Source organism: Equus caballus, chromosome 1, assembly GCF_041296265.1.
Source record: "Equus caballus isolate H_3958 breed thoroughbred chromosome 1, TB-T2T, whole genome shotgun sequence".
Lineage (NCBI taxonomy): Eukaryota > Metazoa > Chordata > Mammalia > Perissodactyla > Equidae > Equus > Equus caballus.
The window spans coordinates 153,053,615-153,079,158 of NC_091684.1; the positions used below are offsets into that span (position 1 = coordinate 153,053,615).

At 40.0% G+C, this 25,544-nt stretch overlaps 1 protein-coding gene across 1 annotated transcript in view; it reads right to left on the reverse strand.

The window, feature by feature from the left end:
- SLC27A2 (solute carrier family 27 member 2) overlaps window positions 1-25,544 on the reverse strand; it is a 46,485-nt gene that overhangs the window by 8,292 nt on the left and 12,649 nt on the right. Inside the window, exons 3-5 of the mRNA XM_001502007.5 lie at window positions 22,034-22,192; window positions 19,699-19,823; window positions 3,343-3,537 (exon numbers count right to left, since the gene is read on the reverse strand). Coding sequence (XP_001502057.1) covers window positions 3,343-3,537; window positions 19,699-19,823; window positions 22,034-22,192 — 479 coding nt within the window. The remainder of the gene's footprint in view (window positions 1-3,342; window positions 3,538-19,698; window positions 19,824-22,033; window positions 22,193-25,544) is intronic.

A 25,544-nucleotide genomic window follows, 5' to 3' on the forward strand; every position in this document is an offset into this window, starting at 1 on the left:
CACATTCTCCAATGTACTTAAGGATCAGTAGTATAATTATTTCATGTCCATGGCTATAAAGTTATTAAAACTCCATCATATTTCATATATACTATAATTCAATGGCGTAAGAATTTAAATTCATGTAATTCAGTAAGAGCAATAAGTATATTATTTTCTCTATTGACAGAAAATGTAAATATGACAGTATTTAGATGTAATTACTAGCCATTATTGCTGTGTCCATTTCAAATTTGTATTCAGGTCTATATCACAAATTAACCAATCATACGCTTTGATAGTAGCAGACAACCATTAAAAACCAAGTAGCATTCACGGTCGACAAATGTAGATCTCGTCTATTTGCAAGAATGTAGAAAATCTGGGGGTGGTAGCCAATGCTGCTTTCCGCATCAGTTGAAGGGACATCTTCCTTTTTCTTTTTTTTAGTTTTTTGAAAACTATGGTTTTGTTTAAAGTAGAAAAACTGACAATAAAACATGGCAATCTTGGATGAGAAGCAAAGATCTCGTTATATACAGCACCAGCTTCTAAGGTCCTCAGGTTTGGTTTAAAACAAAAACTTCCTTTCAATTCATCTTTGAGGATCAACAGTAACAACGCAGATAGCTTGCACCATGCCTCAACTCAGCTTTCTGCCCTCTCTTGTTTTGAACTGCATTTAGCCTGGGTCTCTAAGGTTTGAGCTACTACAGGTTGGACTGAAGCTAACTAGAGAAGACTGACCCTCTCCACAGCAGGTCCAGAGCGGGGTAGGAAATAGATTCTTGGTCTGTAGTGGAGCTGCCCACTAGAATTTTCTGTGATGGTGGAAATGTTCTATATGTGTACTGCTCAACATGGTAATCACTAAATATATGTGGCTACTGAGTACTTGCAATGTGGCTAGTTCAACTGAAGAGCTGAATTACAAACTTTATTGACATAATTTCAATTTAAATCGTCATGTGTAGCTAGTGGCTACTGTATTAGACAGCTCAGGTGTGGAGCACAGAGCAGAGACCTGTAAAGTGTAGCTTGGCTGTCATTATCAGAGAGGTTCTTTGGACTCAGGAACGCCTTATGATCAGGCCAGAATATAAGGAATGGCATGACAATAATTATTACAGCTAACAATTATTCAGGGCTCTTATATGATAGGCATTAGGCTATATCCTCTAAGGGTTTTTTCATAAGTATTTAATTTAAACCTTTCAACACTCCTTTTCCCTTAAAACACTGAGTTTGGGCCAGGCACTGGGCTCTATATTTTCTCTTTTATCTCTGTTTTACAGATGGTGAAATTGAGGTCGAAGGAACATAAAGTGACTTGCTCAGGGTCACTTAGCTAGTATGTGATGGTGATGCAATTTGAGCTCGAGAGCCAGATGTCTTATGCACACGGATTACAGCCCTCTGTCCTCTGCTGGTCAGTCCCTGGGGACACAGGTTGCTTGGGAGCCCCGGTGTGGCTGTTTCATGGCCAGGCGGGATGGGCTGCTAGAGGCATACTGACAGCAGTGACTGCTCAAGCCAGTGGAGGTTCAGTATTCGCTGCTTCTTCCTGGAATTTTGCATACTGGTGGTCATCTGGAAGGCTGACTGCTCAAGCACGAAAAAGGCAAAGAAATTGTCTGGAGACCCCAGGCAATAAAATGAATGAGAGGGAAAAGAGACTGCTATGTGATCTGGCTTAAAAATTAGAAATACCAATTATATATCTGATGAGCGGTTAATATACAAAATATATAAAGAACTCCTCTAACTCAAGACTGAAAAAACAAACAATCCAATTAAAAAATGGGCAAAGGATCTGAACAGACATTTTCCCAAAGAAGATATACAGATGGCCAACAGGCACATGAAAAGGTACTCAACATCCCTAATCATCAGGGAAATGCAAATCAAAACCACAGTGAGATATCACCTCACACGTGTTAGAATGACTATTATCCAAAACACAAGAAATAATAAGTGTCGGTGAGGATGTGCAGAAAAGAAAACCCCTGTGCACTGTTAGTGGGAATGTAAATTGGTACAGCCACTATGGAAAAGCATATGGAGGTTCCTCAAAAATTAAAAATGGAACTACTATATGATCCAACAATTCCACTTCTGGGTATTTATCCAAAGGAAATGAAAACACTAACTTGAAAAGATATCTGCACCCCCATGTCCGTAGCAGCACTATTCACAATAGCCAAGACATGGAAACAACCTGTCTATTGATGGACGAATGGATAAAGAAGATTGGTATATATATATACAATAGAATATCATTCAGCCACAAAAAGAAGGAAATCTTGCCATTTGTGACAACATGGATCGAGTTTGAGGGCATTATGCTAAGTGAAATAAGTTAGACAGAGAAAGACAAATACCAGATGATCTCACTTATATGTGGAATATAGATTAAAAAAATGAACTCATAGATACAGAGAACAGATTGGTGGTTGCCAGAGGCCAAGGGTGAGGGGTGAGTGAAATGGGTAAAGTTGGTCAAAAGGTACAAACTTCCAGTTACAAAATAAATATCTCCTGGGGATGTAATGTACAGCATTGTAACAATAGTGAATAATACTGTATTGTATATTTGAAAGTTGCTCAGATAGTAGATCTTAAAAGCTCTCATCACAAGAGACAAAAATGTGTAACTATGTGAGGTGATGGATGTTCACTACACTTACTGTGGTGATCATTTTGCAACATATACAAACCTCGAATCATTATATGGTACACTTGAAATTAATGTAATGCTATATGTCAATTACATCTCAATTAAAAAAATAAGAAATACGTTTCTGGTGGAGTCACTAGGTGAACACAAATGTTCACAAGATCCTAGAACTGGGGTGCATCCCAGTTCTCTCAAAGGCCTAGAGAGTGGTTCTTAACCCTGGCTAAACAGCTTTTAAAAAACACTGATGACTGGGCCTCACCGCAGGACAACCGAATCCAAAGCTTGGAGGGTGGGGCCCTGCACTGGATATATAGAAAGTTCCCCAGGTGATTATGACGCACAGCACCATGAAGGGGAAATACGCTGTGTCACAGTGTACGGTAAACTTATGAAACTGGGAAACTTTAGGAGTTTTATCATATGCAGGTATAAATGGCATCATGAAGACTTCACATAAGTTGCAGATGAAAAAGGCATAGTGGGTTGTTATTCACAGAAATTAAGGTTTTTAACTTCGAGCACCCTGTCTTTTTGAGGTCATTGTCACAGAGAAGGAGCAAAGCCTCCCCTGGTGATAGGAATGGGACACGGCTCTGATGCTTCATGAATTTCCAATAATTATATCATCACGATGTATCTTTTAAGAAATCTCCAGATATGCTCTCATTTTTCAACGTACTTACCCTCAGTAGGTAGTTTACTCTTCCAACAGCACCAATTTTTCTTGTATAATTCGTAAAGGCGACATTGCCTTCGGTGGCAGCATAGAACTCCTGAATGTCAATGTCTCCAAATCTCTTAATAAATTCTCTCCACACATCTCCTCGCAAGCCATTTCCCAATGCCAGTCTCACTTTATGATCACGATCATTTGGTTTCTGCAGTAGAAGGAGGAGGAGACCAAATTGAAACATCTCTGGAGCCTGTACTTACATATTAATCTTTGCTTTTATGTTTCTACATATTTCTGTTGGTTATGAATTCACCTGAGTGCATGCCTTTTCTGTCCCCTCCACACACAACTCCCTCTTCCTTCCCAACACATGCAGTGTGGACCAACAGCTAGCACTCCGATTTAATAACCAAAGGCTTGGATTTTTCCATTTTGATTTTTAAGAGGCAAGGTGAGACAATTTGACGGAACTAAGTGATGCCAACATTTAATCCATATCCAATCTGAAGTTAGAATAACGTGTTGATTGTTTTCTTGATGGAGCTGGTGAGTCTCAGTGAATTTCCAGAAAGGAGGGGCCCCATGGGAAAGATCTGTTGGAGACTGACACAATCTGAAGAACCACCTCCACTTGACGATGAAGAAGAAAACTGGGAGCACAGTGCAAGGAGAGAGAGAGAATAATTTCCCACAGTCATTAAAGAGCAATACTGTTAGGGTCTGCTGGGACTGAAGAGAAGACTCTAGATCACGCCCTCAGATAACAGGTAGAACTGGAGGTCACAAGACCAGGTAAAGCTGAACCAAGACAATGAAACTGTCCCAATGGGATGTGAAGGGGAAGAGAGGGAGGAAGCTGGCTCCCAGTTGTCTTAGGTGGCCTAGGAGGAATATGCTTTATTACAAATAAAAATCACAAAGGAAATTCTGTTGGTTTTTTTTTTTTTTTTTTTGGTGAGGAAGATGGTTCCTGAGCTAACATCTGAGCTAATCTTCCTCTCCTTTGTGTGTGGGATGCTGCCACAGGATGGCTTGATGAGCAGTGGGTAGGTCCATGCCCGGGATCTGGATCTGAACCTGCGAACCCTGGGCTGCCGAAGCGGAGTGCACATAAACACCACGGGGCTGGCCCCAGCAAAAGGTGTTTTGAATGTAAGAACTGAAAGGAGAGCTTGTGTTAGCAAGAGGGGTGGGGTTGGGACCAGCTTGCTTCCCATTCAACCATAATCACTTATGAGGCCCCTACAAATATGTCCAAACCATGGAAATTTTAATGATATTTTGTACAGTATTAATGAGGCAATTTACGTCCTCCAGGAGATCACAGGCTGGTTGGAGAAAAAGGTAAATAAATAAGTATAATTTTAACTTGCAAATTTGGTAATTCTCTGACCTTTAATCCAAGAGAAAACAGAATGGAATGGGGTAACAGTGCTAGGTAACTAGGACTCTCCTCTCACATCAAATATTAATTTCTTTGATGGAACAGCAACTTGCTTAAAAGAGCAAATGCTCTAAGGAGCATTTTCTACATTATCTCCTACTCTGTGAAGTCACTGTGAAGTGATTTTGGAATAAGATTCCTTCTTTGAAAAGAACTGCTCTGAGAGAGAGGCTGGCAGCTCTCTGATAAGGGGGAGGGCCTTTGATGCGGCAGTTAAAAACCATACCAAAACAAACCTTGCGTTGGTTTCCACTCAAGAGGAGCCAAGGAGCCAGGGGGACAGCTTGTATGCCTTTCATTCTTAAGTAGCTCCTTGGTCAAGACTAGGAGGTGAAGCTCTTTCAGGAGTCCTAACCGGAGACGTGGACAGATACTGGTCACTGACAAAAACTGGGCCCCTGGAGCAGACTTTCTGAGTAGGAAACGTGTAGAGAGAGACCAGGGGCCACATACCAGCGGTTCTTAAGCAGGGTGGTCAGGCCCCAAGAAGCCTTTTGAACTTGCATGAACTTGCATGACTGCAGACATTCTCACTGAGTGGGAATCTGTTCTCTGATTAAGCTCCCTGGGTCCAAAGGTCACTGAATCTATTCTCTTTTATAATTACCAAGTGCCTATCAGGGTCGGGGGAAAGCATCATTCTGGTTTGCCAGGGCCAGGCTTGGCTTATGCTTGTTGTCCCGATGTGGTTATCACTCTCAAGTGTCCCCATCTGGATGGTGAATTGTAGGGTCACCCTGTCCCTTAAGGCACTACTCTCAGTAAGGATTGTCAGCTTTTCAGAGATCATCCTTGCCTCCCACACTGCCGTCCCTCACTGCCACTCTGGGAATAAAACTTCACAAATATTTGAAGAATACTTATTTTTACTTATAAATAAATGCCCTGATCTGGGGTTTGCCTGCTCCCAGGCCTGCGTGAGATGCTCCAAAGTAGCATTCTGACATGTAAACCCGAGACCTTACTTATCCCATATGTAGCCCACGATCACCCATTTAGCTCATTTCTTCGTCCCAGTGGTGGTGAAAATCTCTCTCCCCCATTAGACTGTAAACTCATTTAAGGCCAAACCTCTCTCTCTGTCACTCACAGAGCTGGACCTGTGCTTTGCATATGTGCAATCGCTGCAGTGAAAGAAGAAATAAGCTCCACTGGGAAACCCCCAAGTTCCCGGTCCAACAGTTAATGGCAAGGACATGGGCACAAGGGCAGGGATTAGGGTGCGGGAGACCACAGGTGCCTGGGTGTGTGGGCGGCCGGTCAGCCTCACAGGTGCAGCTGTCACCTGCAGGTGGCATGTAGCTGGGCTCATAGTCACAATACCATGGGCTCAGTTTTCATTATGAGCTGAGGGATCTTGTTACACCAGCAGAAGGGATTAAGGCTGTAGGCTGGAAATGTTTGTGGACACCAAATGGAGATCCTGGAGCCTTCTGAGATGTCTGGTTCTCACCTAAACTTTCACTCACCAGTGGCTAAGAGGACCAGGGGGCCTCAATTTTCCTTTCCCACAGGACAGAGTGTTTCCTAATGACGAGAGCCACTCCTCAAAGGAGCTGTATTTTAGGTGAAGACTCACTTGCTCATTACTCTTTAACAAGGATCAAACTTTCCATTCCATGTTGGAAGTGAGGTCAATCCTACCTGGGAGACTTCCATCCACACTGGGATTAGATGGCGGATGAAGGGTGAGAGGTCAGGGCCATCAGAGAGGAATGTAGGGCACCCGGTAATTAGAGGAAGCAGAAAACGTTTTCTGGGGTCTTTGCTATGTGTCAGGCATGGAACCTGCATGATCTGACTTAAGGTTCTAAGGAATCCTACTGAAACATGAGCAGTGATAAAGTATTTGCTTCATATTACACTTGAGAAAATGTAGCCTTGAGTAGCTTAAAATAATTTGCCCAGGATCACACAGGTAGCAACACAGTTGCTCCAAGATTCAAATCCAAATCTATGTGACTTCGGAGAGCACTCTTTTCCTTAATTAAAAAAAAAAAAATGACACTCACATAGTTTAAGAATCAACTAGCACTGAAAGGCTTTCAAATGAAGAACGCTCCTATTCCACTCACCTGTCTTCATCTTTGCCATCAGTTTACGACCCAGATGCAGACACTTTTAACCCCTGTACGTGTTTCTTCTTATTTCCATATTTCTAAATTAAATGCTTATATCACTATCTTTTGATTCAACATTTTTAGCTGTTATTTATTGATTTCCTGTTGTGCTAGATGAGGATTAAGCTCTCTCCCATTTTTCCAGTATCACAATTTTTTGGTTAAATCAATATTCAATGCTCACATTATTCTGCCCGTGCTATACCACTGATGAGCCAAGAAATATACTATGAACAACTTCTTGAACAAATGTTTGTTTTTCCTGGAATTTTAACTGCCTGCCTGCCCATTTGCTTCATTTTTGTAGTTTCTATTTGTAGGTCTTTCTTCACGCTTCAACGGCCTCTAAATACAATGTGCCTCACGGTGAAATCTATCAGACCACGCAATTTCCTTTTTCCCGTCGTGCTTCCTTTTATCCTTCTGCTCCAATCTGGATGAGTTCACCTCTCTTTCCTGGCTCCTGTGTCTTCTGCTCTCTTTTTTCACTCTCCTAGTTGGATGGAATTTTCTCTAGTAACTTCCAAAAGGACGGTATATAGGAGGTAAGTTTTTTTTGAGACTTTGAACGTCTGAAAATATTTTTACTTTATACTTGATCAACAATTTGGTTGGATATAGAATTCCGGATAAGCAATAGTTTTTACTTAGAATTTTGAAGGCACGGCTCCTTTCTCTTCCAGCTTGCAGTGTTGCTGTTGGCAAGTCAAATGTTGTTTATTTTTTTTACCAACGAACTTTTTAAGTTTATTTGGTATTGTACTTTATTAAGCAATCCATTTTTTAAAAAATTGAGGTAACATTGGTGTATAACATTATATAAATTTCAGGTGTACATTATTATATTTCATTTTTTCTGTGTAGATTACATCATGTTCACCACCGGAAGACTAATTACCACTATCACCATACACATGAGAAAATCACCCCTTTCACTCTCCTCGCTCCCCGCTTCCCCTCTGGTAACCACCAATCCAATCTCTGTCTCTATGTGATTGTTTGTTATTGTTTTTATCTTCTATTTATGAGTGAGATCATACAGTATTTGACTTTCACCCTCTGACTTATTTCGCTTAGCATAATACCTTCAACGTCCACCCATGTTGTCACAAATGGACAGATTTCATCTTTTTTTATGGCATAGTAGTATTCCATTGTGTATATATACACCACATCTTCTTTATCTATTTGTGCCTTGATGGGCACCTAGGTTGCTTCCAAATCTTGGCTATTGTGAATATTGCCACAATGAACATAGAGGTGCGTACATCTTTATGCATTCATGTTTTCATGTTCTTTGGATAAATACCCAGCAGTGGAATAGTTGGATGGTATGGTTGTTCTATTCTTAATTTTTGAGGAATATCCATACTGTTTTCCATAGTGGCTGCATCAGCTTACACTCCCACTAGCAGTGTATGAGAGTTCCCTTTTTTTCACATCTTCTCCAACACTTGTTATTTCTTGTCTTGTTAATTATAGCCATTCTGATGGGTGTGAGGTGATATATCGTAGTTTTGACTTGCATTTCCCTAATAATTAGTGATGTTCAACATCTTTTCATATGCCTGTTGGCCATCTGTATATCTTCTTGGGAAAAATGTCTATTCAGATCTTTTGGCCACTTTTTAAATGGGTTGTTATTTTTTTTGTTGTTGAGATATGTATGAGTTCTTTATATATTTGGATATTAACCCCTTATCAGATATATGATTTGCAATTGGTTCCCAATTGGTATGTTGTCTTTTCGTTTTGTTGATGGTTTCCTTTGCTGTGCAGAAGCTTTTTAGTTTGATGTAGTCCCTTTTTTTTATTGTTTCCCTTGCCTGGTCAGACATGGTACTTGAAAATATGCTGGTAAGACCAACGTCAAAGAGTGTACTGCCCATGGTTTCTTCTAGAAGTTTCATGGTTTCAGGTATTACATTCAAGTCTTTAATCCATCTTGAGTTAATTTTTGTGTATGGTGTACTTTCATTCTTTCGCATGTGGCTGTCCAGTTTTCCAAGAACCATTTATTGAAGAGACTTTCCTTTCTCCATTGTATGTTCTTGGCTCCCTTGTCGAAAATTAGCTGTCCATAGATGTGTGGGTTTATTTTTGGGCTCCTGATTCTGTTCCATTGATCTCTGTGTCTGTTTCTGTGCCAGTACCATGCTGTTTTGATTACTTTGGCTTTGCAGTATATTTTGAAATCAGGGAGTGTGATACCTCCAGCTTTGTTCTTTTTTCTCAGGATTCCTTTGGCTATTTGGGATCTTTTGTTGTTCCATATAAATTTTAGGATTCTTTGTTCTATTTCTGTGAAATTGTAGATTTTCTGTGAAATCTGTATGGACATTTTAACTATGTTAATTCTTCCAATTCAAGAACACAGCAGATCTTTCCATTTCTTTGTGTCTGTTTCAATTTATTTCAACAATATGTTATAGTTTTCAGTGTACAGGTCTTTCACCTCTTTGGTTAAATTTATTTGTAGGCATTTTATTCTTTTTCTTGCAATTGTAAATGGGATTGTTTTCTTAATTTCTCTTTCTGTTACTTCATTGTTAGGGTATAGAAATGAAACTGATTTTTGTATATTGATTTTGTATCCTGCAACTTTACTGTATTCATTTATTATTTCTAAAAGTTTTTTTGTGGCTTCTTTAGGGTTTTCTATATATAAAATCATGTCATCTGCAAATAGTGATAATTTCACTTCTTCCTTTCCAGTGTGGATCGCTTTTATTTCTTTTTCTTGCCTGATTTCTCTGGCTAGGACTTCCATTACTATGTTAAATAAGAGTGGCAAAAGTGGGCATCCTTGTCTGGTTCCTGTTCTTAGAGAGATAGCTTTCAGTTTTTCTCCACCGAGTATGGTATTAGCTGTGAGTTTGTCACACATGGCCTTTATTATGTTGAGGTACTTTCCTTCTATGTCCATTTTATTCAGAGTTTTTATCAATCATGGATGCTGTATCTTGTCAAATGCTTTCTCTGCATCTATTGAGATGATCATGTGGTTTTTATTCTTCATTTTGTTAATATGGTGTATTACATTGATTGATTTGCGGATGTTCCTGCATTCTTGGAATGAATCCCACTTGATCATGGTATATGATCTTTTTAATGTATTGTCTTCAATTTGCTAATATTTTGTTGAGGATTTTTGCATCGATGTTCATCAGTGATAGTGGCCTGTAATTTTCTGTTTTGTGTTGTCCTTGTCTGGTTTTAGTATCAGGGTAATGTTGGCCTCATAGAATGTGTCAGGAAGCTTACCTTCCTATTCAACTTTCTGGAAGAGTTTGAGAAGGATAGGTATTAAGTCTTCTTTGAAGATTTGGTAGAATTCACCAGGGAAACCATGTGTTACTGGACTTTTATTTATTGGGAGGTTTTTTTCTGAGTAAGATTAACTCTGAGCTGACATCTGTGCCAGTCTTCCTCTATTTTGTGTGTGGTTTGCCACCACAGCATGGCTGCTGGTGAGTGTAGGTCCATGCCCAGGAACCAAACCTGGGCTGCCAAAGTGGAACTTGTTGAACTTAACCACTAGGCCATGGGGCTGGCCCCTTGTTGGGAGGTTTTTGATTACTGTTTTGATCTCCTTCCTGGTAATTGGTCTATTTAAATTCTCTCTTTCTTCTTGACTCAGTTTTGGAAAGTTGTATGATTCTAAGAATTTATCCATTTCATCTAGATTATCCAATTTGTTGGCGTATAGTATTTCATAGTAGTCTCTTACAATCTCTTGTATTTCTGATGTGTCATTGTAATTTCTCCTCTTCCATTTCTGATTTTATTTATTTGAGCCTTCTCTCTTTTTCTTGGTGAGTCTAGCTAAAGGTGTGTCAATTTTGTTTATGTTTTTAAAGAGCCAGCTCTTGATTTCACAGATCTTTTCCACTGTTTTTTGGGTCTCTATTTCATTTATTTCTGCTCTAATTTTATTATTTCCTTGTTTCTACTGGTTTTGGGCTTTGTTCTTCTTTCTATAGCTGCTTTAGGTGCACTGTTAGATTGCTTGAGATTTTTCTTATTTGTTGATATAGGCCTGTATTGCTATAAATGTCCCTCTTAGAACCACTTTTGCTGTATCCTGTAAAATTCCTGTAAATGTCATATTCTCATTTTTATTTGTCTCCAGGTATTTTTTGATTTCTTTTTTGACCCAGTTGTTGTTCACTAGGATTTTGTTTAATCTCTACATATTTGTGGCTTTTCCAACTTTCTTCCTGTAGTTGATTTCTAGTTTCATACCATTGTGGTCAGAAAAGATGCTCAATCTTAAATTTACTGAGACTTTTTTGGTGGCCTAATATGTGATCTATCCTGGAGAATTTTCCACGTGCATTTGAAAAGAATGTGTATTCTGTGGTTTTTGGATGGAGTGTTCTGTACGTATCTACTAAGTCCATCTGGTCTAATGTGTCATTTAAGGCCAATGTTTCCTTGTTGATCTTCTGTTTGGATGATCTATCCATTGGTGTAAGTGGAATGCTGAAGTCCCCTACTATTATTGTGTTACTGTCTATTTCTCCTTATATATCTGTTAGTAGTTGCTTTATATATTTGGGTGCTCCTATATTGGGTGCATAGATATTTACAACTGTTATATCCTCTTGTTGGATTGTTCCCTTTATCATTATGTAGTGCTCTTCTTTGTCTTTTGTTACAGGTTTTGTTTTAAAGTCTATTTTGTCAGATATAAGCAGATTTTATGACCCTTGTCTTGGGTGTGCTGACAAAAGCTGCTTATTGTAGCAAAGCTCTCCACTCAGATCTCCCACTCCTCCAGGGAACGTTTCATACCTTAACGCTCCCAGACAAAGTGTTGAGGTAAAATGTGGCTTTTTCCTCTTCAGAAAGGAATTTCTGTCTCTTTTACCTCAGTCAGCACTGTCCCTTGTTGTGGGGGTTATTTTCATGCAGTTTCTGGTTCTCTCTCAGGGGTAATTGTTCCAAGAGTAGTTGTAAATTTGTTGAGTCCATGGGAGGAGGTGAGCTGAGAGTCCTCCTCTGCTGTCATCTTCCCAGCAATCCAAATGTTGTTCTTATAGAATCTTTTCCCTCTCTTTTTTTGGTAGTCTTAGATCTCATCATAGTGTAGTTTTTTAAAAAAATTTTAATTCCACTCATTTTATTGGTTACTCAATTGGCCCTTTCAATCTGCCCTTCAGTCCTGGGAAGTTTTCTTGTATTATTTATTTAGTAATTTCCTCCTCTTCATTTTCTCTATTCTCTTTTGCTGATTTCCTATTAATCAGATGTTTGATCTTTTGGATTGATTCTCTAATTTTCTTATCTTGTCTCCCCTCGTGCACATCACTTTATCTTTTCTCCAACTTTCTGTAAGCTTTCTCAACTTTATCTTCCAAACTTTCTGTGGATTAAAAAAATTTTAAGCCACACATTTTTATTTTTCAGGAGGTCTTATTCTGTGTTTTTTTTTTTTTTTTTTTTTTTTGTAGCATGCTCTTCTTGTTTTGTGGATATAATATCTCCTCTAATTTCTCTAAGGATATTGATTATAGGTTTTTGGAAGCCTTCTCCTGTTCTTTGAATTGATGCTTCTTCTTCTTTTCTCTTCACGATCTTTCCTGTTGGAGGCTTTCCTCAGGTTTCTGCTGGTCCTTGATGTCTGTTCATATTTAAGAATAAAGCAACAAAAAGATGTTTGAGCAGCTTTGTGTGGTAGGAAGGGGCTACTGCCAGGTAGGCTGTACTGTCTGATGATGGAGAAGTGAGCCAATGTCCAGTTTCTTTTCTGGAAAAGCTTACTTCTTCCTAAGAAATACCTTCCTCCAATCGCTTGCCTGCAAGCAAAAACTAGCTACTGGAGCTCTGGAAGCTGTGCAGGATAAGGTTGCTGAGGGTCTCCCTGGTCAGAAAGTAGATAGTTACTCAATCTTTGGTTTCAGTGACTCACCTCTGCCCTCCTCCACTCTTGGGGTCCTTGAGTTCAAAGCTCCTCTAGGTCTTCTCCAGAGAATAAACCTCCTGTCTCTTACAGGGGTGGGAGAGGGAAACAGCATGGCTAGCTGCTTCTTACACACTTTCAAAAATCCTCCTGTTTTCAAGCCTGACACCTTATGCCATTCAGCTGTATTTGGTGCCTCAAATTTCTTAAGCTTCAGGAAGTCAGTCAGCTTCCTTCTTGTGGGTACCTGCCTCTTAGGTTTCTCCTCTCTCAGCTCTACTATGTCAATGACCTGCACCTTTCAGTTCTCCCTACTATGCAGTTCCTGGTTGCAATGTCTCAGTTTCTAATATGATGGCACTTGTGTGTCTGTTTCTTGTCTTCCTTGTTTTTGGGAGACTTCCAAAGGGCAGAAGTTATTTACCATCTTAGAAAAATTCCTGAGTCTGTGGTCTTAACAACCAGTGTGTTATATTTCTTCCTGGCTTCCTGAGGAGAAAAAAAAAACACCCACCAACAGGAGTGAAAGGGTGAGACTCAACCTCTCCACTCTACAGAAAAGGCCCTTCTCCTCCAGTGTCTCTTCCCACTGCAGCCAAAGGGACTGTCTAAAAACACTATCTCCTACATTACTCTTCCACAGAAGGCCCTTTAGTGGGTGCTTTGTCACATTCACATCTAAGTTTCAGCAAAGTAAAGCCTTTGTCACTTGGCCCAGTCAGTCACTGCTTGTAGTTCCCAATATGCCAGGTCTTTCATTCCACAGCTCTGCATGTGCTGTTCCAGCAAACCAGAAGTCCTTCTTTCCCCTCATGGCTGGAAAACATCTCTGCACCCTTCAAAATTCACTTTGTCTGGAAAAGCTTTCCTGATTCTGTTCTCTTTCCCTGGTGTCCCCCTGTCCTGGCCTCCACAGGTCAGACTAGTCACTCTCCATTCTGTGCTGCTACATATCCCTCCATTTTGTTTTCTACCAGAATGGAGGTGATGCAGAGACTGAAATTTTAGGCTGGGAAAGGACCACAGAGGTTATCTAATTTTGGAGGGAAGGCAGACAGCACTAGGGAGGTACATTGAGTCTACTCAGCTGTTTCAGGGTTCTGGTCTATCTTATTTCCCCTTCCAAATACCATGATGTTGATGTGTGGCCCCTGGAATTATTTCCTGGTTGCCTTTTCCTCCTCCTTCTCCTCCTTCCACCCTGGTCACACTCTTTGCACACAGTACAAAGCTTCATCTAGACCTCTTCCTGTAGCTTTAGTCCCTAACTGGAGTAGTCCCTAACACTCAGCTTTAGCAATATCCTGTTCCAATAAATACTTTTTTCCCTAAATGACACTGTTTTAAAGGCAACTACACAGACAAAATGGGAGCTGACAACTGCACAGTGCAGGAAATGAGCCAGACTGGCCTTTCATTATAAACAGGTAGTCTGGATGCTAAGGCCCAAATATGACAATGGAAGGCAGGTAAAATGGATAAGGAATATTCAACAATAATACTGTAAAATCACTTACGTCAATAGCTTTGCTATCCAACCCCCTCTCAACCTTAGATGAGAATGACTGACTAACTGGAATGTCTTCTCATTTCTTCCTTTGTGCATTTGGGGCAGAATTTCCATTGATTCATTCAGTGATATGTATGGAGCACCTACTATGAGCTGCACATTCTTAGGGAGCGAATAATGCCAATAACGGCTACCATTTGTAAGTATTGACTAAGGGTCAGGTACTTTGCTACATGCTTTATGTACATCATCTTGTTTTGTCTTCACAGCCCTCCATGAGGTCGATACTATTATTTCCCCTGTTGGCTGATGGGAAACTGAGATTTAGAGAATTTAACTCTCCTGCTTACATGGTAGAGTCAGGATTCAGGCCTGCTGACTTGAGAGTCCTTGCTCTTAAGCACCATATTAAGTCCCTTGAGCCAAATCTGAACTCCTGCCCCAAGGGTGGCTGGGAGCATTCCTCCCTAGTCCACTGCTTCACCAAAGGAGCTACTGAGTATGATTAAGAAGGTGGAGGAGAAGCATAGTGGCATCTACCTCCCCAGCATTGCCCCAGATTCTCCTGATGAACTGTGCCACGTCTGTGGACGGGTATCATTTGATTGATCTGCTCAGTTAAGGCAGGAGTTGCCACCCTGATAACCACCGCTTGGGGGTTGGTGGTGTTAGCCCCTCCAGGGCCAGCCTATTCTAGGCAGCTCTAAGGGTGAGAAAGTTCCTGATTACATTGATCCAGAGCCTTCCACCATGAGTGCTAGTTTTTATTCACTTTTGTTTGAGAAGTCCTTTTGAGATAATATTTCTTTAAGCTCCCTTTAAATCCATAGAATCTGTCCTTTCTATTGTGACCTATTTTTTTTTAAGTTGTGGAAAAATACACATAACATAAAATTTAGTATCATATGCACTTTTAAGCATACAGTTCAGTGGAATTAAATACATTCATAATGGTTTGCAACTGTCACCATCATCCATCTCCATAATTATTTTCATCTTGTAAAACTGAAAGTCTATACCCAATAAACAATAACTCCCCATTCCCTTGCTTCCCTAGCCCCTAGCAACCACCATCCTACTTTCTGTCTCTATGAATTTGACTACTCTAAGTATCTCATATAAGTGGAATCATACAGTATTTGTCTTTTTGTGACTGGCTATTTCACTTTAAATAATGTCCTCAAGGTTCATCCATGTGGTAGCATACTGCAGAATTTCCTTCTTTTTTAAGGCTGTATAATATTCCATCGTACATATATACCACAGTTTGCCGATCCATTCATCCATTGCTGGACACTTAGGTTGCTTCCACATTTTAGCTATTGTGAGTAACACTGCTATGAACATGGATGTACAAATATCTCTTCAAGACCTTACTTCCAATTCTTTAAGGTATGAACTCAGAAGTGGAATTGCCGGATCATAGGGTAATTTTATTTTTAGTTTTTTTTAGGAATTGCCATACTGTTTTCCACAGCAGCTGTATCATTTTACATCCCCACCAACAGTGCACAAGTGTTCCAATTTCTCTACATCCTTGCCAGTACTTATTGTTTTCTGTCTTTTTGATAGTAGCCATCCTAATGGGTGTGAAGTGGTATCTCATTTTGGTTTTGATCTGCATTTCCCTAATGATTAGAGATATTGAGCATCTTTTCATTTTCTTATTGGACATTTGTATATCTTCTTTGGAGAAATGTCTACTCAAGTCCTTTACCTATTTTTGAATCAGATTGTTTATTTTTTTTTGCTGTTGAGTTTTAGGTGTTCTCTATATATTCTGGATATTAATCCCTTATCAGATATATGATTTGCAAATATTTTCTCCCATTCTGAGGGTTGCTTTTTTACTCTGTTGATAGCATCCAGCATCGATAGAGAATTTTTTAATTTTCACGAAGTCCAACTTTTTCCTTTGTTGTCTGTGCCTTTGGTGTCATATTCAAGAAATAATTGACAAATCCAATGTTGTGAAGCTTTTGTCCTATGTTTTCTTATAATAGGTTTTTGCTCTAGGTCTTAAATTTAGGTCTTTGATCCATTTTGAATTAATTTTTGTATATGGTGTTAGGTAAGGGTCCAACTTCATTCTTTTGCATGTAGATATCCAGTTTTCCCTGCACCAAAAGACTGTCCTCTCCCACTGAATGGTCTGGGAACCCTTGTCAAAAATCATTTGACCATGTACATAAGGGTTTATTTCTGTGTTCTCCATTCTGCTCCCTTGTGCTATATGTCTGTCTTTATGTTAGTACTACATTGTTTTGATTACTGTAGCTTTGCAGTAAGTTTTGAAATCAGGAAGTGGAGTCCTCCAGTTTTGTTCTTCTTTTTCAAGATTGTTTTTGCTATTTGGGGTCCATTGAAATTCCAAAGGAATATTAGGATGGGTTTTTGTATTTCTGCAAAAAAATTCATTGGGATTTTGATACAGATTGCATTGAATCCACAGATTGCTTTGGGCAGTATTAACATTTTAATAATATTAAGTTTTCCAATCCATGAACATGGGATGTGTTTCTATTTATTTATGTCTTCTTTATAATTTATTTCAGCAATGTTTTGTAGTTTTCATTGTACAAGTCTTTCACCTACTTGGATAAGTTAATTCCTAAGTATTTTATTCCTTTTGATGCTATTGAAGATGGAATTGTTTTTATGATTTGCTTTTTAGATTGTTCATTGTTAGCCTATAAAAATGCAACTGATTTTGTATCCCACTATTCTGCTGAATTCATTTATTAGTTCTAACAGTTTTTATCTTTAGAGTTTTCTATATATAAGATCTTATCATTTAAAAACATCTTTAATTGAAAGTTTTTTTGATGTTACTTTGGTCATTTCTTACAATTCTCTTAAGTATTTCCCAGACAAACCAGAACCCAGGGGTCGGGGGAAGTAAGGGAAAAATGGAAACTCCAAATCCTCCAGAGCAGAAGTCATGCATGAATTATACACCAAAGCATAATGTTTTGAACAAATAAAATCCTAATCAAATTCTCTGTTTTCCAGAATCTGAGACAATATTAAGCAAAAGGAAAAAGTGGGAAGTTGTGTATGTGTGAGCGTGTGTCAGCCTGAAAGAGCTACACACAAACATGTTTATTTTCTTCAAGTCCAAAGGTGGCTCTCATTAGAACTAATAGAAATAACACACCCTCCCTGAGGAGGATTCTGACTGACAAGGGGTTGCCTTTAAGGCAGAGAAGAAAAGCCAAACAGAAGGGCCCCATATGGATTTCTGGGTTTTAATATAGAGGCATGCAATCTTGAGGACCAGACGGAATACTAATGTGAAAAAAATTCAATAATGACATCGACAGAAATGGCTGTGGGAAAGGTCCTACCCCAGCCTACAGCTAATTATGACCCTCATGAATCTATTGAGTCTGCCCCCCAAATCAGAATAGTATGTGCTGAGCCTGAACATTTTGGGGGAACATATTACCTCACTCAAGTTAATTATACATTTTTCAGCAGCAAGATTTTTTTTTTTTTTTTTGCTGTGGAAAATTGGCCCTGAGTTAACATCTGTTGCCAACTTTCCTCTTTTTTTGCTTGAGGAAGATTAGCCCTGAGCTAACATCTGTGCCAATCTTCCTCTATATGTGGGTCATTACCACAGCATGGCTGAGGAGTGGTGTAGGTCCACGCCTGGGATCTGAACCCACGAACTTGGCCTGCAAAGTGGAGTGCCCCAAACTTAACCACTATGCCACAGGGCTGGCCCCCAGCAGCAAAAATTTTGACGTTCATTCAGCAAAATTTGTTGATGTCTAGGACGCACCAGGTATAGATCTCAGTGCTAGGATCTGGCAGCAAACAAAACTCCTGGTGCGTGGAGCTTTCATTTAATTGGGGGAGACAGACAATAGTCATTTAAAGCTGTACATATCAGGAGTGATAGTGCCGAGAAAAGCAGTAACCCACGAGATGGACACCCCGTGAGGGGCAGGGTGATCTGTCTGATAATTAGTAAGAGGGGCCTCTCTGATGAGGTGACATGTGGGCAGAGACTGAATGAAGTGAGGACAGAAAGAACTGGGGCAAGAGCACCTTATACTTCTGTCTATGTCACACAGCACACAGCTGTTATATAAGTTAAACATAACAGGGGCTTAGAAATAGTAATTTATCCACTTAGTGGTCCTTCGAGGTTGTTTTCTTATGATAATTGAAAGGATTAAACGGAGCAGAATCTGGTGAGTTTACTGCATTGTCGAGTCTAGTGGTTCTCAGCTGGGGTTGATTTTGCCTGCCAGGGGACATCTGGCAACGTCTGAATACATTTTAATTATCATGACCTCAGGGGAGGGAGGGGTACTTTTGGTATGTCCTGTGTAAAGGCCAGAGACGCTACTAAATCCTACAGTGCACAGAATAAGTCAACACAGCAAAGAAGGAATGGGCCCAAAACGTCAGCAGTGCCACTGTTGAGAAACCTGGAGCAGGTCTCCAGGCAGGCTGCCAGATTTCTGATGAGAGCTGAGGGACTGGACAGGAGGAGCTCTACAGAACAACCTCAGCAAGATATCTGGGCCAGGCCCAGTTGCCTAGTGGTTAAGTTCAGCACACTCCGCTTCAGCTGCCCAGGTTCGGTTCCCAGGCACAGACCTACAGCACTTGTCAGTGGCTATGCTGTGGTGGCAGCTCACATACGAAGAAAGAGGAAGATTGGCAACAGATGTTAGCTCAGGGCAAATCTTCCTCAGAAAAAAAAAACAGAAGAAAAAATCTGGATTTCTGCAAACAGGGTAGATCCAAGGCCCTTGGAGTTACTTTGGGGAATATGTGTTCCAAGTTTGGTGACAGACTTAGTTGGATGGTCTGTCCCCCAAAGCCACATGGGGATTTATTCATTACAGAACATTAAGTAGAAGTTTCCTGCTGGCCTTTGGTAGAAGAGAGAGGCAGGAGACAAGATGTGGTCCCTGCCACCAAAGATTTCACAGCCTAGGGAGGGTAGGAGGCATGAAAACAAACACCTGAAATGTGACAAGGGCCACGAGGGGATAGAAGTCAAATGCTGTAGGGGAAGGGAGTAATGACTTTTGTTAGAGTGACCCAAACAGGTTTAACATACGAGGTATCATTTGAGCTGGGCTGTGACAACGAGCAGGCTTTAAATAGGCAGAGAGGGAAGCAGACGATATGCTAGGTACAGGGTAAGATGTGAAAACAGGTAAAAAGGTGGGGAATAATAATAGTAATAGCAATTGCCATCGAGCAAATCCCCTCCACGTGACAGGTGCGGTGCCAAGAGAAGCAACTGCAGTCTAAAATGAAAACTGATGTATACAAATCAGCTGAAGCCTAGCTTGAGCCAAAGTGCCTTGAATTCCCATCTTATCCATTTCAAAAAGATAATGAGACATGGGAAGTGTTACCTGGGGTGAGTTGCATAAATACCGAATCAGTTCCCCGATGTACTGAATGACAGTGACGTTATACTTTCTGCAGTCATCCCAAAACTGGCTGGCAGAAAATTTGATCCGCAAGACAATAGTAGCACCTACAGAGAAGGCATAGAAAGTGTTGATAAAGAAGTGCTACAAAAAATATCTCCCCAATTATATTTGTCATTTTTGAAAGGTAGAAATTTAAATATCATATTCACAAACAAGTATTGAGTACCAATCATATTCAATGCAAAAAAACAAATAAGACTTGGTTTTGTCTTGTAGGAACTTCCAACCTAGTGGGAGAGAAGACACAAAAGTCTTTCTAATAAAAGTCATTGTGCAATAAATGGTTCAAAAGAGGCCGTTCAAAAAGGAATATGAACATGAGCGAGTGTGTGTGCGTGTTTGTGTATGTGTGTGTGTAGATTAATTCTGCTCAGGGGCAAGGGCTGAGAAAGGCATAGTTTGGAAAAGGTAAGATTTGAATTAGGTCTTAAGAAGTAAATACGGAGGAAGATGAAAGAATTGCAGGCAGAGGAAAAGACATGAACATAAAGACAGGACAGTCTAAAAGGTTTGGGGGATGGCCAAGACTCAGTTGGCTTGTGACTGGGGTGGAGAAGGGTGGGTGGGTCATGGGAGATGAGTGTGGAGAAGAAGCTAGGGGTGCAATCCTGGAGAGCTTGGAAGTGCCAGGTCGAGGAGCCAGACTTAATTTCATAGGTAATGCAGAGCCAGAGTCTTGAGCAAGTGGGAGATATTCTTCTTTGATGGGGGAGGTGGACAAAATAATGGTTCCCAAAGATGTCCCCATCCTGATATCTAGAACCTGTGAATATGCTACTAACACGGCAAAGGGAACTGTGTAGATATGACTAAGTTAAGGATCTTGACATGGGAGGATTATCTTGGATTATCTGGGTGGGCCCAATGTAATCACGAGGGTCCTTGTAAGAGGAAGGTGAGAAGGTCAAAGGCAGAAGAAGATAGGATGACGGAAACAAAAGGTTTGAGTGATGTGCTTTGGAGATGGAAGAAGGGGCCAAGAGCCAAGGAATGCAGGTAGCTGCTAAAAGCTAGAAAAGGCAAGGAAACAGATTCTTCTAGCCAGAGCTTCCAGAAGGATGCAGCCCTATTGCCACCTTGACTTTAGGACTTCTGACCATCAAAACAGTAAGAGAATAAATCTGTGTTGTTTTAAGCCACTAAATGTGTGGAAATTTGTTACAGTAGCAATATGAAACTAATACAATGGGTAAAAATAATATGTCTGTCATAGTCAATTTAATTACAGGCATGAAATGTAGTTAAGTGAAATAAAAATCTTACAAATATTTTTTCATGTTATTAATTTTTACTCCTAAATATACAAAAGTCCAATGTTTTAGAAGAAATTTTTTAAAACACTATTTTTTCTTCTTTAGCATGTATTTATGGTGCTTAAGCAAACATGTGAGTGGTTGAATTGTCCCTTTGGGAGACTCACGGTCACCCTGTTCTTGAAGGGCCCAGCGATATGATGAAGCCCAGTCCTTGCTTGCTGATTTGGAGGCTGGTACTGATGCTGGGCCAAGTATTTTATAGCTGATCGATAAGTTGATGAGGGAAAGAAGCAGAGGCTTGGGTAATCATATATGTATAAACATATGCATATGTATATGTATATATAGATATACGATTATTTAAAATGAAATGCCACATGGGAGAAAAAATTAACTTTCTTAGCTTATAGAGTTAGAGATGGCTCCCTGGAAGAGGTGGATATTGGACTGAGCTTTAATGTATAAAAGTGGCATAAACCCTCCTGAAAGGAGAGAAGACGGCAACTCTAATTTGAGCAGTAAAGGTTGAGAAGGAAAGAGAGCGATGACAAACCAGGTATTCTGGCCAGAGCTGAGGAGCGATGGGAATAGGGAAGAATGAAGTAGAACAGGGACAACTGAAGGGACAACTTAAATCCGATGCTGATGGAGATAAATGTGTAGATTTCTGAAGATGGAAATGATGTAAGAGAATTATTTATGGAATATAAGAATTAAATGTCTTAACCTGGATAAAGACCTAAAATATTTTAAAGAAGTTTCCTCCTTGATAAACTAAACAATTACAGCATTACATTACTAGACAAGTAGGCGTGAGAAACTATAAATTATTTTACATAACTGCTTGCGATGCGTGAGCCAAATAGTCTTGTTATTAACATAGAATTAAACAGTGTTCCTAGCACACAGGAGAGTAGCCAAATCTTGTATTACTTTTCCTTGTGAGCAGCTGTGAATGTGCACTGAGCTCCGATGTCTTGTTGAGGAGAAAAGCTTACCAATCACCATACATCCATTTGCGCCGATCATCAGCCCAGCACTGTGGTACAAGGGTAAAGTGGTATAGATGACGTCATCTTTCTTAATCCCGCTTGAAACAGCCAGGCCGGTTGCATGCCATAAGCGACGATGATTGATCATTGCAGCTTTTGGGAGACCTTTGCAAGACACAAGAGAAGGCATGAGTGAGCCAAGATGGGTCATTCACAGACACGTGGTCTGGGAGAGGGACCTCGCTTAGGAAGAGTCATCATCTCGTGATTACAGAAATGCACAGGGCATGGCCAGGATCAGTTAGACCAGGAGTCGGCAAATTTTCTCTGTAAAGGACCAGATAGTTTATGTTTTAGGTTTTGCAGGGTCATAGAGTTTCTGCTGCAATTACTCAACTCTGCTCTTTCAGCCGAAAGCAGCCAAACACAGAAAGGAAGAATGTGGCTGCGTTCTGATAAAACTTTACAAAAACAGATGGGGGGTTGTGGGGGCTGTATTTGGCCCATAGGCCATAGTTTGCTGACCCCTGAGTTAGACGATTATTACAGTAGTAATTTGAAGAGAAAGGAATGAACACCTATTGAATTTCTGCTCTGTGCCTATCACCTTGCAAGGCATTTTCAAAATTTCATTTAATTTCTTAATGAATAAGTAGAATTATACTCTCGAATCTACAGATGAGAAGGCTGAGATTCAGAGAGATTAAATAGCCTATTCATCTCATCACCTTCTTTCATACCACTTTTATGAATTTCTTATGTACTTTTCTGGGCTTTCTTTATATAAATAAAAGCAAATATGAACATTTGCTCATATGTTCTTGCCCTTTCCTCCATTAAAAAAAATATGCACACTCTTCTGCGCTTTTTTCCCTTCCACTTAACAATGTATCTTGAAGCTCTCTCTGTATTTGTACATAGAAATTTCCCTTATTTATTCATTCATTTATTCTCTCTCTTTCAGTTGCATCAAGTCATTTGTATGTGTGTATTATAATTTATTTATAGTGCTTTGCTATTTCAAATGATGTTGCGGTGAATAGCCTGGAGCACCTGGTAGCTCACATTATGAATGATGCTATATCTTTAGGATAAACCTGCTGACATGAGATTACAGGGTCAAAAGGTATAAGTCTTTGTAATTTCGATAGATACTGCCCCATTGCCAGTTATAAGGGCTGTCCCCATTCACCTTCCCGTCAGCAATACGTGAGTGTACCTGCTTCCTCACAGCCTGCCATAGTGTGCTCTCAAATGTGGGGATTTTTGCCAATCTGAAAGGTGAAAAGTGGCATCTTGGTGTCGTTTTAGTACACCAGAGTAATACACTTGCATTTTCTGAACTACAATTTACGTAATTTTTTGGTAAGATTCTGTTGAAAGGCTATGCTTATATTGCTTCCCATGGAAAGTCCGTTTAGTTGGGGAAGGGATGACGTCATTACTAAGGGGCTGGGGCTCGAGTTTACAACCTGAGTGGCTACACTGGCTTTGTGAAGAGGAAGGCGGTTCCCTGTAGACTCAGAGCATTCAACACTCGATGGTACCTCAGCCAGGGATTGCCTAAATTACAGCAGTTTGTTATAAGGCAAAGCAATGTGGCCAGCAATCTATGAACTTACAAACACAATTCAAAATGCAGCTTCTTTGACAGTGGGCCAGCGGCATTGTGTTAGTATTCACGCCCGATTCTATACTAACATTAAGAAATAAAAGAAAGCATCAATAAATCAACTGTATTCACCATGGAAAAAAATCATCTGAATAGTAAAAGCTCTGAATCATATTTTTAAAAAAGAAATGCACATCGTTTGCCGCTTTGAAGAACTTTCAGAAATTCCTTAATTTAAGATTTTGTATTAATGAAGAAATAAGAATATTTGGTAACTATTAAATAATTTTGTGCTAATGACTGTCTTTGAGGAACAGAGAAAACATTTGTTCTCTAGTGGCTTAAATGAGTTCTTTTAACATTTACAGGAGTAATTTAGCAAATATTTTATTCAGAGATGAGAAAAGTGAAATAAACATCAACCCAATTATCTTCCAATTAAATATAAATTCTGAATTATGGGATTAAATTAAAGAGTGTTCATTCTCTTTTTCTACCTAAGGTGGGTGTTTGACCACCAAGACCTGCATTGTGTAGAAATTTCATACTTGTCTGTTCAGTATTAAGACTAGATAGAACTCCCTGTCACTAACTAAGGCCTCGTTTTATGTCAATTGTTTCCCAAATCAAAGTTTGCAGTTTAATTTTACCATTCTATTAAGAAAGAGGATAAAAGTCCCTTATATTAACATAGTGTGTATGTATGTAGTGGAAGCATTTGGTTAACTGTCATCCCACCATCATGTTGGCATGGCAATATATAATTTTTTTGTGTGTGTGTGAGGAGGATTGGCCCTGAGCTAAAATCTGTTGCCAATCTTCCTCTTTTTGCTTGAGAAAGATTGTTGTTGAGATAACATCTGTGCCAATCTTCCTTTGTTTTATGTGGGATGCTGCCACAGTGTGGCATGACGAGCAGTGCTTGGTCCACGCCTAGGTGCTGAACCTGTGAACCCTGGGCCGCCCAAGTGGAACGTGCAAACTTAACCACTACACCACCCGGCCAGCCCCAATATAAAACTTTTGACAAATAAAAAAATGATAGACATTATGCTTTGGACACCAGTTTTATTTTTTATTTTATTTTATTTTTTTTTGAGGAAGATCAGCCCTGAGCTAACTACTGCCAGTCCTCCTCTTTTTGCTGAGGAAGCCTGGCCCTGAGCTAACATCTGTGCCCATCTTCCTCTACTTTATATGTGGGACGCCTACCACAGCATGGCGTGCCAAGCGCTGCCATGTCCGCACCCGGGATCTGAACCGGCGAACCCCAGGCTGCCGAGAAGCAGAAGTGCGCACTTAACTGCTGCGCCACTGGGCCAGCCCCGGACACCAGTTTTAATGTGTCATTCCCATCCTTCTCTCCTCATTTACGTAAAGAAAATATTTAGCTAAAGTGACTGTACAAAAGGATGTCGACACTCAGGTTAAACTCAGGTCTGGGAACTGGGAGATGAGATGGGTGCTGAGAGCCGGTGGAGGTGAAGGAGAGAGTACCCGTAGGGTGGTGTTCAGATAAAAGGCTTGAAGATACCTTTAGCCTTATCTATAATGTTTGATTATTTTACAAGGAAAATGCATGCATATATTACCTGCTTAAATTGAATTAAAATTTTAACCAAAAGTGATGAAACTTTCACATATTCAATTTTCTAATGTTAATAATCAGCATTCTGGGGCTGGCTTCCTGTCCTCCTTTTGTTTCTTTTTTCTTCCTTTCTTTTTTTTTGCTGAAGAAGATTCGCCCTGAGCTAACATCTGTTGCCAATCTTCTTCTTTTTATATGTGAGCTGCCACCACATCATGGCTGCTGATGAATGGTGTAGGTCTGTGCTCAGGAACTGAACCTGGGCTGCTGAAGTGGAGAGTGCCAAACTTACCCACTAGGCCACAGGGGCTGGCCCA